Here is a 13,045-nt window from a genome sequence, read left to right on the forward strand (position 1 = left end):
AATAAAATACACTGAAAAATAAAAAAATTGCTGAACTAACTTATACAGGTGGTTAGAATTAAAATTAACAAGGTACATTATCTGAATTGATAACTTACATATAAAATACATATATTTGAGTTGATGGAACATTGTCTTTTTTTAAGTGTAAAATGAGTTGATGGCAATAGAGACAAATTGTGTTTACGTGTGTCTGAATTGAGTCAAATGCTGCATCAAGTCAACCAGAAACACATATGTGAATACCGGAAGTTGGGTAGGTTGCACTTCAAAATAAAAAAAAAACAGCCTGCTGCATGTGGCTAATTGCAGAGGGGTTTTTATTTTGAAAGAAATGACCCGAGTCTGTGTGTTTACTGACGTGACTTCACCGATCAGTGATACCCACCAGAGGAGCAGTCACAGACCCCAGTGGAGTCGCGCACTTCAACCAGACGCAACAACCTCGGGTTTCCTCTGGAACCAATAATCAGCCCCTCCTTCTTTTCCTGCCCGGATTGTGTCATTCTCCTTGTTGTTTATCTTTGTTTTTCTTTATGAAGAATGGGCTGCGCGATTTCAGGTCTGGCAGCAAAAGCGGAGTTCGGGGAGAGGAGCCCAGAGGTGGAGGAGGAGGATGCTGCTGCTGCGCGTCCGCATCTCAGCGAGCGTCACATCCAGATGATCAAGGAGTCGTGGAAAGTTATCCGGGACGACATAGCCAAAGTTGGGATCATCATGTTCGTCAGGTGAGAAGCTCCACACCCACACTGCGTTGGTTTCACGACACAAACCGAAATACGCGAGGGCAGATATTTAGATAGATAGATAGATAGGGGGGGGGGGGGGGGGGGGGGGGGGGGGGGGTGGGGGGGGGGGGGGGGGTACACAACAGGTAGGTAATACAACATATAAGTACGCAGTCAATAAGGCCTAGGTAGATAACATGTAAGTACTGAGGCGACATACAAGTACACAACATAGAAGTCCCACAACATTTAACACGACATACAAGTACACAATATAGAAGTAAACACCATATAAGTAACCCAACATGTAACACAACATATAAGTACTCGGACGACATAAAAGTACACATCATATAAGTACACAAAGTTATGCAGTCAAAAAGGTTGATGGATGGATGTAAAGTGTCAATGGAGGATGTGCAAATAGTCAATGCCAATAGAAGTGGACAGTGCAAAATGATTTTTAGAGCAAGAAGAATAACACTTCACATAATATAAAATACTTAGCTGTTGTATAAAGGATACTAAACTTATGTAGAGAAAACCCTAAAACCCAAACACATTGTGCATTGGGCTAGTGTTACAAAGGGCCGAACATGACTTGGTGAGTAGAGAGAAAACCTTGTTCCTCAAAAATCCGTTTCGCCCTCCATTACTGTGACTGGGTGCAAAAGTTGGGATGTGGCAGAAACTCAGGAAAATAAAAATGGTCTTTCTGTTCTTTAAGAGACAGATTTTAAAAGGCTCCTTATCTTGATCTGCAGCAAAAGGAGCAAGAACACAGACTGCACAGTTTGACCTCAGAGCTTTGTCTGTGTGAAGCCTCCGGACTCCTGGAGGTCTAAACAGATCCCCCAGCGAGGCGCCTCGGAGCCTGACCTCAACGCACAAACCAGAGCCTGCTCCCATCCCTCCATCCTCGACCTCCACCCCCCCCCCCCCCCCCCCCCCCCCCCCCCCCCACCCGCTCCGGCTCCTGACTCTCATCTTCCCTCTGGAGGCTCGGGGGCACGATACCCCTCCTCCCCCCCTCATCGCTTCATATCTCGTCTTCACAACGTTACATAATAACCACACAGCTCCAGGTCTGCCGTTGTTTCATACAACTAAAGACATTATAGCCATCAGGAAAAGGCCTTTTTATCAATTATGATGATGCTGACGATGCTGTTCGTGCATGTGGGTAAACATCTTTGGCCCTTTGGCGCTGGACATAAAACAAACGAGAGAATCTAGTGATAAAAAAAAGAGGCTGGCAGACTGCTGTTGAGTAAAGAGCCCACCGGGCACATACTGTATCTCTGAGCCCAATTAATGCCATGTGTCCCCGAGCTGATCCCAAACGTTGACCGGGCATGACCTTAGTGTGTAAGCCTGGAAATCTAAAGGCCTCTTGTGGGTCAGGGTCACTCCAAGCTCGCCAGGCTGTCGGGGCAACGTGTCCTCTGTAGAATCTACACAAGACTCTCTCCGTTCACGAGTGCCAAATCGAACGTCTGAACCCTGCCAATTAAAATTCCTCTTGAGCTATATAGGCTGCTAAATTGTCTGCACACAGTATGTCACGCATGCTTGCATGTGGGCCCATGTCGACAAGAGGCGCGCACACAGAGGAACATAACAGCCGAGCTCTGTGAGAGATGTGGAGATGTGGATGAGACAAAAACGGGAGAGAGAGCGAGAGCAGCCAATTTCCCCTCTGTGTCATCAATGGAGCCGGTGCTGAGCGAGGGGGATGATTAGTGAGAAAGCACATTTCACAGCTATTGTGCCGCAGAAGAAAAAGAAAGACACAGTCAACCTGAACAGATGCAAGCGTGGTGAGGCCGCCTGTTGAGTTATACACATAATCTATCTATCTATCTATCTATCTATCTATCTATTGTCATGTATATTCAAATATACGATACTATCTATCTATCTATCTATCTATCTATCTATTTATATATCAACCTATCTATCTATCTATCTATCTATCTATCTATCTGTCTATCTGTCTATCTGTCTATCCATCTATCTCTCTATCTATCTATCTATCTGTCTGTCTATCCATCTATCTCTCTATCTCTCTATCTGTCTATCTGTCTATCTGTCTATCTATCCATCTATCTATCTATCTATCTATCTATCTATCTATCTATCTATCTATTGTCGTGTATATTCAAATATACGATACTATCTATCTATCTATCTATCTATCTATCTATCTATCTATTTATATATCAACCAATCTATCTATCTATCTATCTATCTATCTATCTATTGTCATGTATATTCAAATATACGATACTATCTATCTATCTATCTATCTATCTATCTATCTATCTATCTATCTATCCATCTATCTATTTATATATCAACCAATCTATCTATCTATCTATCTATCTATCTATCTATCTATCTATCTATCTATCTATCTATCTATCTATCTATCTATCTATCTATCTGTCTATCTGTCTATCTGTCTATCCATCTATCTCTCTATCTATCTATCTATCTGTCTGTCTATCCATCTATCTCTCTATCTCTCTATCTGTCTATCTGTCTATCTGTCTATCTATCCATCTATCTATCTATCTATCTATCTATCTATCTATCTATCTATTGTCGTGTATATTCAAATATACGATACTATCTATCTATCTATCTATCTATCTATCTATCTATCTATCTATCTATTTATATATCAACCAATCTATCTATCTATCTATCTATCTATCTATCTATCTATCTATCTATCTATCTATCTGTCTATCTGTCTATCCATCTATCTCTCTATCTATCTATCTATCTATCTGTCTGTCTATCCATCTATCTCTCTATCTCTCTATCTGTCTATCTGTCTATCTGTCTATCTATCCATCTATCTATCTATCTATCTATCTATCTATCTATCTATCTATCTATCTATCTATCTATCTATCTATCTATTGTCGTGTATATTCAAATATACGATACTATCTATATATCTATCTATCTATCTATCTATCTATCTATCTATCTATCTATCTATCTATCTATCTATCTATTTATATATCAACCAATCTATCTATCTATCTATCTATCTATCTATCTATCTATCTATCTATCTATCTATCTATCTATCTATCTGTCTATCTGTCTATCCATCTCTCTATCTATCTATCTATCTGTCTGTCTATCCATCTATCTCTCTATCTCTCTATCTGTCTATCTGTGTATCTGTCTATCTATCCATCTATCTATCTATCTATCTATCTATCTATCTATCTATCTATCTATCTATCTATCTATCTATCTATCTATCTATCTATCTATCTATCTATCTATCTATCTATCTATCTATCTATCTATCTATTCATCTGTCTATCTATCCATCTATCCATCTATCCATCTATCTCTCTATCTCTCTATCTCTCTATCTATCTATCCATCTCTCTATCCACCTATTCATCTATCTATCTATCCATCTATCCATCTATCCATCTATCCATCTATCTATCTATCCATCTATTCATCTATCTATCTATCCATCTATCTATCTAACTACTGTATATATCCATCCATCCATCCATCCAATATAAGCCTCTGTATGAGCTGCATCCCCCTGGAGTATTTAAATCCTGATTTATTATGGATCAGTTCAGCTCAGTGCTACAGGTTGTATACCAGGCTCTGCAGGAAATAATCAATCAATCAATGCCTTCACCAGCAGCTCTCAGCTCAGGTTGAAATGATGAAGCAGCACATGTTCTCACGTCACAACCTTCGACACCTGTCATCCAGGAGCCCTCAGCGTCTCAGTGGGGGCAGGATGCAGCTCACGCCATCCGCAGGAGGCGACTGCATCCCGGTGGCCTCGCTAATCACAGGTTCCACAGCTGGAGACGCAGAGGCTCTCTGATTGGATGGCAGGAGAATGATTGTGGTTAGAATCAGAGCAGGAAAACGCTCACAGGCGCAGTGGCTCCATCTCACTGGAGTTTCCATCCCAGGCTCAGACAGGGCAAAGCTCCAGGATGTGTATTTCCTGACCCTCTCTCATGGAGGCCCCTGTGGTGAGTGGCGGCCGCTGGGTGCAGAAGGAGGGCAGGGACGATGAGAAGAAACAGAATCAGATCAGGACGGCACAATCAGATCTTCCATTCAGAGTGTGGGGCTCAGTCGCAGTGTTAATGAGCTGAAACGTGCACATCCACACTCAGGATGACAGTTGTGTGAGTGAAACTCTCGGGGTTGTGTGTGTGTGTCGTCTCGGCTGGGGAGGTTTGTTGTTCCGAGTGGGACTGATTGTGACAGGCCGCTCTCCCAGAGGCTCACGGATGGCTGCCTGACGTGTTGCTGTTGTCTTGGCAACAGGTTGTTTGAGACCCATCCCGAGTGCAAGGACGTCTTCTTCCTGTTCCGAGATGTGGAGGATCTGGAGAGGCTGCGGACCAGCCGGGAGCTGAGGGCGCACGGCCTACGGTCAGTCAGCGACTGCATCTCACAGCACATAATGAATCAGTGAAAACACAGCTCTGTGGGGAGCACAGGGCCGGAGAGCGTGTCAACACCCTCCACCCTGTGGTCCCGCTCACACTGAAAGGTCAAAGTGTCACAGTCAGTCCTCGATGAGCATCCAGCCGCTACACACATTTTAAACTGCAATGCTTATGTTTTCTTTATTATTACCAAATCCTTTAAAACAACTTTGTTGTAGTTTCTCACTTTGTTTCTGTAAATCTTTCGAAGCAATTGTGTCTTCTGTTAGTTTTAAACAAGGTTCAATAATTCCCCTCAACAACTGGGCTCTGTCGATTTTAACAGACATTATTATAACTCGCCCATTAACATCATCACGTGTTCATTTGACTTGTCTGACTTGTCACTGTAAGTTATATATAAAATTGGGTTTCGTTACAATAGAGGACAATGATACTGGAGTTGTTTGTACTCGGCCAACATTTCATTTGTATTATTAGGACTTGGAGTTGGACATTTTAACCATTCTTTTTAAGTGTTGCTTTGTTTATTTATGTCGGGGGCATCGGGGGGGGGGGGGGGGGGGGACATTTCCTCTGAAATACTGCATAGGGGCGACCCACAGATGACACCAAGAGCCCCGGTGTGGACCAGCATTCAATCCAGGCTAGATGAGCATTAATTTGATATCTGGAGTCACCTGGTCCAAACCCTAACCACCAATCAGAATGTCGCTCTGGACAATCTTTTCTTTTTTTTTTATTTGTATAGCCAGTATTCACAAATCACAATTTGTGTCCTAGGGCTTAACATCCTCTGTTCTTACCTCTCAACAAGAGTAAGGAGAGAAAAACTATTAGCTGGGGAAAGAAATGTAGAAACCTCAGAGAGAGCAACATGTGAGGGATCCGTCTCCCAGTGTGGAACTGAGAACATCAGAAGCATTTACAGCAATGATGAGACGAAACAATTTGTAACATAATGAAAAGTTTGTCTATGTCTTAAGTATTTGTACATTAGAAAAGGTATGATAGAGATACAGGGAGCAGCAATGACAAATTAATTGAGGGGGATATTGTCAGTAATGGTAGAGTAGGTGAGTTGGCATTTTATAGATCCAGTGTATTATCATAAAGAGGTCACTTGATTGGCCCTCAATAGAGCGCAAACCTTCGCCATGGAACAACAGTCCACTTACGGATCCACAGTTTATTTGGATCTGCAACCAATTGCACACAAACACAGTGTCAGTCCTCTAAACTAGACAGATTTCTCCCCATCAGAATCTAAGAATTTTTACCTGAGAAATCGAGGGAAATGTAGATAAACAATCTCATAATGTTACAAAACAAAAGCGGAAGTGGATTCTCACATTCCTTCTTTTCGGGTGGAATTCAGTTGTTCAGAGCACCCACTGGCAGAAAAATGAATTTGAACCTGTGCACACTGGGATACCGGTAAAGGTTTTTGGGAATCACTATTGATACAGGAGAGTGCACACGGGATTAACTCTGAACAGAATAGTCAATTACTGCCCGAGGACCTGAAGACACAGAGGCCAAGCGGCTCCTCAGCCACGATCAGATGGTGGAAGGGAGACAGAGAGAAGAGGGAGATAGAAAAACAACTTGGTTCAATAATTCATCTTCTAAACTCTCACACACGCGGGAGACGACGGAGACACCTGGGAACCAACAAAGGGAATTGATCCTGTTGTGTTTTGTGCAGAGAAAAATGTTTTCACGGGAGAATTATCGTGCAATCAGTTGGTTTTGAGTTAAGCGGGAGAATGACTTATAAGATATACAATCAATTCCATTTCTTTTTCCTGGCATTTGAGTTTGTGAGGCTGCAAACACAGAGTCCTGGTGGCGTGTGAGCTCCTTCATGATGAACTGGAGAATCATTCGGCTGTGAATGTTTTTTCTTCACTGCGGTCAAGCCAGCCGACACTCGCGTCTTTGTGGTCAAATCAGCCGACACAGAAATTCTACTGCGCGCATATACTGACATTTATGGTAAACGCATCCAAAGCGTTTCTTTCAAAATAAACTGTTGAAATAAACACATTTTCACTGTGTACATCAAACCAGTACTAATACTAATCTATACAGTAAAAATGTTTGATATTCAGTATTAAGGTAGTCAGAGAGTTCCTGAACACAGGCATATGAGTCTTTCTCTGAACTTATTGAGCAAAGTGTTTTAACAGTACTTTGAAGTATCCGGAAATGATCATTTCCGAAGTGAAAATGTTGGACTTTACTTTGAAAAATTTCCAAATCTATACAGTAAAAATTTTGATATTGAGTATGTAGGTAGTCAGAGAGGTCCTGAAGACAGGCATATCAGTCTCTCTCTCAACTTATTGAGCAAAGTGATTTTATAGAACTTTGAAATATCCAGAAATGAACTGATTTGATTGTACACATGTGGGACTTTACTTTGAAAAATCTCTGAATCTATACAGTAAATATGTTTGATATTCAGTATGTAGATAGTCAGAGAGGTCCTGAACACAGGCATATGAGTCGTTCTCTGAACTTATTAAGCAAAGTGTTTTTACAGTTCTTTGAAGTATCCGGAAATGATCATTTCCGAAGTGAAAATGTTGGACTTTACTTTGAAAAATGTCTAAATCTCAACAGTAAATATGTTTAATATGCAGTATGTAGGTAGTCAGAGAGGTCCTGAACACAGGCATATGAGTCTCTCTCTGGATTTTGGAGCAAAGTGTTTTTATAGAACTTTGAAATATCCAGAAATTACCTACTTGAAGCTAAAAATGTGTGATTTGAATTTAGTAAAATATCATAATTGATACAGATAAGACAATATATACTTCTACTGAATTTTATCAAAGAAATTATTTTTAAATTATGCTTTTTGTATAGGCTCCATGTCAACAGTTTATTTTTAAAAACTGGACGTTGGCCTACATGTGTTCTTCCTGTAACTTCGGATACTCCGTTGCTGTCCCTTTTCTGGGCGGTTTGGATCAGGTTTGGATTTGTTTACCATAAGTGTCAGTATATGAGTGCAGTAGAATTTCTGTGTCGGCTGGCTTGACCGCAGTTTTTCTTCCAGGGTGATGTCGTTCATCGAGAAAAGCGTGGCGAGACTGGACCAGCCGGAGCGACTGGAGGCTCTGGCTCTGGAGCTGGGGAAAAGCCATTATCACTACAACGCCCCTCCCAAGTACTACAGCGTAAGAAACCCCACTGAATGTAACCCTAGTAACCACGGCACAAGCAATGTCATCAAGTGTCTCCGATGATTGTTTTCCAGTACGTCGGAGCAGAATTCATCTGCGCCGTGCAGCCCATCCTGAAGGACAGGTGGACAGTCGAGCTCGAGGAGGCGTGGAAGGTAAGAGGAGGCGTCACCGCGCGTCTCCTTTACGCAGACACCTCAACAGGCACTTGTGGGTAAATGGGCTTGATGTGTGCAGCCGGCGCGTCAGCAGCGGCGGCCCGTGTCCGACATCAGCACCAGAGCCTGTAATGCGCCCTGTGACATGTCAATACGTGGAACCAGCGCAGCACCAGTTTGACTGAACGGTTCCATCCCATCGAACCACAGATGATCATGAGGAGGAAATGCAACATGACTCTGTCACATCACGTCACTGAAGCGTCTCCTGTGTTATTAATACAGAGGCACTGGAATAACACTGCTGCTCCTCAGTGGTGCCACACAACTATTAGACATGTACTTTTTCATTTACGACAATGGACAACACTGGAAGCACAACACGTGTGTCTTGGTTCTTTGTTGCCATTTATACTGCTTCCTAGTGGTATATAAGAAAATACAAAAGCAGTTGTTTTATTATTAACACATATATACTTTAAAACAACGTATTTATGGTAATATTTGTGAAAATAGCTTAAAGAAAATTATCTTGTTAAAAATATATTTCAGCCAAAGCCCTAGTCTTCTTATGAAATTTCAGTAGATCTGGATTTTTATTTGGATCCAGATTTAAAGATGAACCTAAAACCTCATGCCTCCACAAAATTGTAGTAATTTTTGCATAACCCTGCTAACTAACAAGCAAACACAGACAAAAACCTAACCTCCTGTGTGGAGGTCATCAACTTCCAGTCTAAATGTATTTTGAACATGTATTTAATTTCCGATTCAACTATCCGTTGACCCATAAACTTATCTCACGAGTGTGGGACCCCCAGATGGAGAATCACTGTTCTTTACCATTCCTAGGGCCCAGTAGGTAAATCAAGTCGCCTCTCTTTTAGCATTAAAGGTAAAATACAAAATCTAAGCTGGTTAAAAGAAGAAATGTGCTCACAACTTTAAACATCAACATCAAATTCATCTTCAATGCTCATAATTTTGATTTAATCCACTTCACTTTCAATCACTGAAAAATAGGGCTCATCGAAATCATAGCTTCAGAACATGTTTTTTTGTCAAGGAGTCACATTTGTCAAATCCCACATAAGAACATTTGTCAGCCTAGTTTCTTTCATTTCAATTGATCATCACAGATTGTATCGTTAAACACGTCTCGTATGGTTCCCACTAAATATCTCCTGACCATATACGACCCTATCTCTGCTGTCCCTACTTATCGAGCAGAGGACACAGACAAGAGTGTCCAATCAAATCCATTTTCACTAAAGAGCGTCTTTCACTTAATGTGAAGCCTGATCCAGTTGCATGCGTGTTGTTTTTGATCCAGACCATGTTCCAGTATGTGACCAGTCTGATGAAGCAGGGCTACCAGGAGGAGAGCAGCCGGCAGCGCCAGCTCACACTCTCCCCGCGGGACAGACCGGAGAGGAGCAACACAGCGCTATGAGCTTCTTCTTCTGCTTCCCTCAACGGCTCAGCACAGCACAGAAATGTTTCTCTGTACATACTGTATTTACTGTCTCGTTTTCTAAGTCGCTCATGTTTACCGCAGTCACCGTTTGCTGTTCGATCAAAAAAACAATAATCACACGTTGAGTTTTAACAATGCACTTTATTTCTGAAAAACGCAACTTCTGCTGCGGTCCTCTTCCATGAGACCTGGACTCGGGAGCAGGGCGAGGCCACAGAGTGTCATGGCTGCGGCTCAACCTGCATTGTTAATTGTGATGAACTGAAATTATTATTAGATTTACAGCCAGTACTGTGTCTCTGTATTCATAAATCAAAAAGGACTTTCAGTAAACCTACAACTTTGTTTTTTTTTTACTCAATCATATCATACAATTATACTTACAAATAATAAGATTAACTGAAGCCATACTGTACGTTTTATTTCCCTCCAGTTTGAAAGCTTGGCATGACATGGTTCAAAAACAAGGGGGCCCATTATTCCAAGTGAAATAAAAATATAAAATACTATTTCATCTCCCCGCAAAAAAAATCCAGCCAGATGTAATACATCGAAGTTTGGCAAAATAAAAACAAACCTTATTAAATTTAGCTCTTTATCGCTGTGGACCCATGCTGAAATTTTAAAGCATGAAAAACATAATCTAAAAAACGTGAAAATCTAAAATCCTTCAAGAAATAGCCGAATTGAAACATGCCCAGGCAGCTCACAGGTGAGCCTGCAATACAACATAAATAGGGACGTTTAACAATTAAATAGTATGAAAGGCAGTTAATCATTAGGCTCCGTGGATTGGGCTCCAGAGGTGACACGGCTGCTGATGACCTGGTTTCTGAAGCTGGAGCCGCGGAGATTCACTACGGTTGACCTGCTTCGTCTTGCTATGAGTTTCGAGACATCCTCACGTATCCTGCTCCAGATCAGCGATGGCACTGAACCGCCAGGGATGAGACGTTACCATGCAAACAATGGCGTGTTATCAAAGCAGTCACCGGGTGGATGAACAGTGATTCTGAGGCCTTGGGTGATCGTGTAGAATGAGGCTGTTCCCATTACCCCCCACTGATCGTACAGGCCAGTGTAGGTTAACCAAGGTCATATTGTAAAGAGTCTGTTGCTCATTGGGTGGCTTTGGTTTTCTTGCTTTTGCTTTTCTTGTCTTTCTTCTTAAGTCCATCCATGTGAGCTCTAAGGAGATTGGAATACGCCTGGGGGGGAGATGATGATTTAGTCACACAAGTGGCTCATTCATCCGAGATAAACAATTACGAGACAAGAGACGATGATCAATACATTTTCTCTATAACATCAGGAGAACAGAGTCACAGGGTAATAGCCTCTTAACAATGAAAACATGACAAGAGCTCAACCTACCATTTGAAACTTGATTACTTCTTTGGTGCTGACCTGAAATCACAAGAGAAGAACATTCAGCATCAACACTTCGTTGAAACCATAAACTGAACAGATGAAGAGCGTTCCCATTCAAACATGAGAAAAACATATAAACTCACCACTGTGCTAATTTTCTTCTTGCCCTCAGACGCTCGGATGAGACACTTGTTGTCTGCAGGTTCAAACGACTCTGTGTTTCCTTTCCTGGGCACTGGTTTGGTCCTGCCGTCATCTGGTCATAGTGGACAAGCATCACGCAACATTAGCTCGTCACACTTCCTTCCCCATATAACATGAATGATGGCTGACAACAGCCAGGAGGAGCACACTTACATTTCTTCAGTGTGATCACGACACTGCCGGATGCTCTGCACTTCTGGAAGAGTCGCGTGAGCTCTGTGAGGAACTGAGGAGCACAGAAAATAGGGCTCACCTTAATGTTCCAGTTTCATTTCAGAAATTATATCGGAAATATAATATAAATATCACAAATGATGACATGTACTGTGGCTGATCTCAGAACAAAGAGAGAACACGTTTAATAATCCACTACCCCGTTGTTGTTGTTTTTTTACACCTGATTAAAAACTAATACAACAGCCCTGTGTTCAGTCTCTTCTCAAGGGGTTCAAAGTTGTTTTAATGATGGTTATTAACAAGCTGTGTCACATAGTCAGGCATACAGGAAGGTATACGTTTTTAGACAGTATTTAAGAAAGCTAATAAGAAAAGCACATCACAGCAGTTTTTCTGTGAGCAACATATGCCTGAGATTGGCTGACGTGATATCCCTGTGCCAACTCAAAGTTTCACTGACGATGTCTACATGTATGTCCACTTACTAAACTGTAGCTTTAAACGCGACTCAGTACTTTCAACTCAGATTTAAAACATAAGCCCCCGCGTGAGACTATCAATAAACAAGGAAGCAAAGTAACTGAGCGACATTACAGATTCCAGCTCAAATCCAAAGCAGCGTTAGCCTCAACCTAACGTTAGCAACCTGGCTAATGAGTCGGTTTGACGACTACCTCGTCTACCGTTGAAGGGATTAGGCTGCGAGCTGCTAGGCAGCATACACAGACCGTGTATGTGAGGCCATCAGTCAACACAGTAGAATTCGATACAGAGAATTGATGATTCTTACCGAGTCGTTTTCAAGCAGCACCATGATTCTCACTTCAGCTGTAGCTTCGCTTAGCCGCAAGCTAACTGCTGGGAAGCACACGTACTACTCAAGCCGGAGCCCCGCCCCGCGCCCTCACAGCGGGGGAGGGGGTTTAGTCACAGCGCCACCTGCTGCCTGGGAGGAAGACCAGCAGGCACACGCCTCAATCATACTTCTGAGAGTGAACTCAACATCAAATAATACACTTTTTAGGGCCCAAGCACTGACAGGCACTGACAGATAGTCAAATTCAAAATAGTGTAAGATATTGTGCACTTTATCAGTTATTTTAACCTTAGGGATTGGATTACCTGCTCATTCCCATGAGAAACTAAGCACTGGAAGAAGATGGACAAATTATTGTGTGTGTGTGTGTCTGTGTCATTCTATGCTGCTTTTCTACTTTACTACATATATTTGACAGCCTTACTTAACAGTTACTTTATATTGCTTTCAACAGGC

The 13,045-nt window shown here is 41.9% G+C and overlaps 2 protein-coding genes across 2 annotated transcripts; one reads left to right on the forward strand and one right to left on the reverse strand.

Annotated features, from left to right (window-relative positions):
• The first annotated feature begins 427 nt into the window (after positions 1–427).
• On the forward strand, positions 428–10,377 carry xgb (x globin). The gene is made up of 5 exons (XM_062396542.1): positions 428–728; positions 5,067–5,174; positions 8,259–8,379; positions 8,460–8,540; positions 9,877–10,377. The coding sequence occupies exons 1-5, from the start codon at positions 544–546 to the stop codon at positions 9,994–9,996; spliced, it is 615 nt and encodes a 204-aa protein (XP_062252526.1). The 5' UTR covers positions 428–543; the 3' UTR covers positions 9,997–10,377.
• srp14 (signal recognition particle 14) lies at positions 10,142–12,690 on the reverse strand. The gene is made up of 5 exons (XM_062396546.1): positions 12,563–12,690; positions 11,749–11,821; positions 11,535–11,647; positions 11,395–11,427; positions 10,142–11,228 (listed from the first exon to the last, which is right to left on the reverse strand). Exons 1-5 carry the CDS (start codon positions 12,584–12,586, stop codon positions 11,139–11,141), a joined length of 333 nt encoding a protein of 110 aa, XP_062252530.1. The 5' UTR covers positions 12,587–12,690; the 3' UTR covers positions 10,142–11,138.
• Positions 12,691–13,045: the final 355 nt, after the last annotated feature.

The sequence above is a fragment of the Platichthys flesus genome, chromosome 10 (assembly GCF_949316205.1).
Source record: "Platichthys flesus chromosome 10, fPlaFle2.1, whole genome shotgun sequence".
NCBI lineage: Eukaryota > Metazoa > Chordata > Actinopteri > Pleuronectiformes > Pleuronectidae > Platichthys > Platichthys flesus.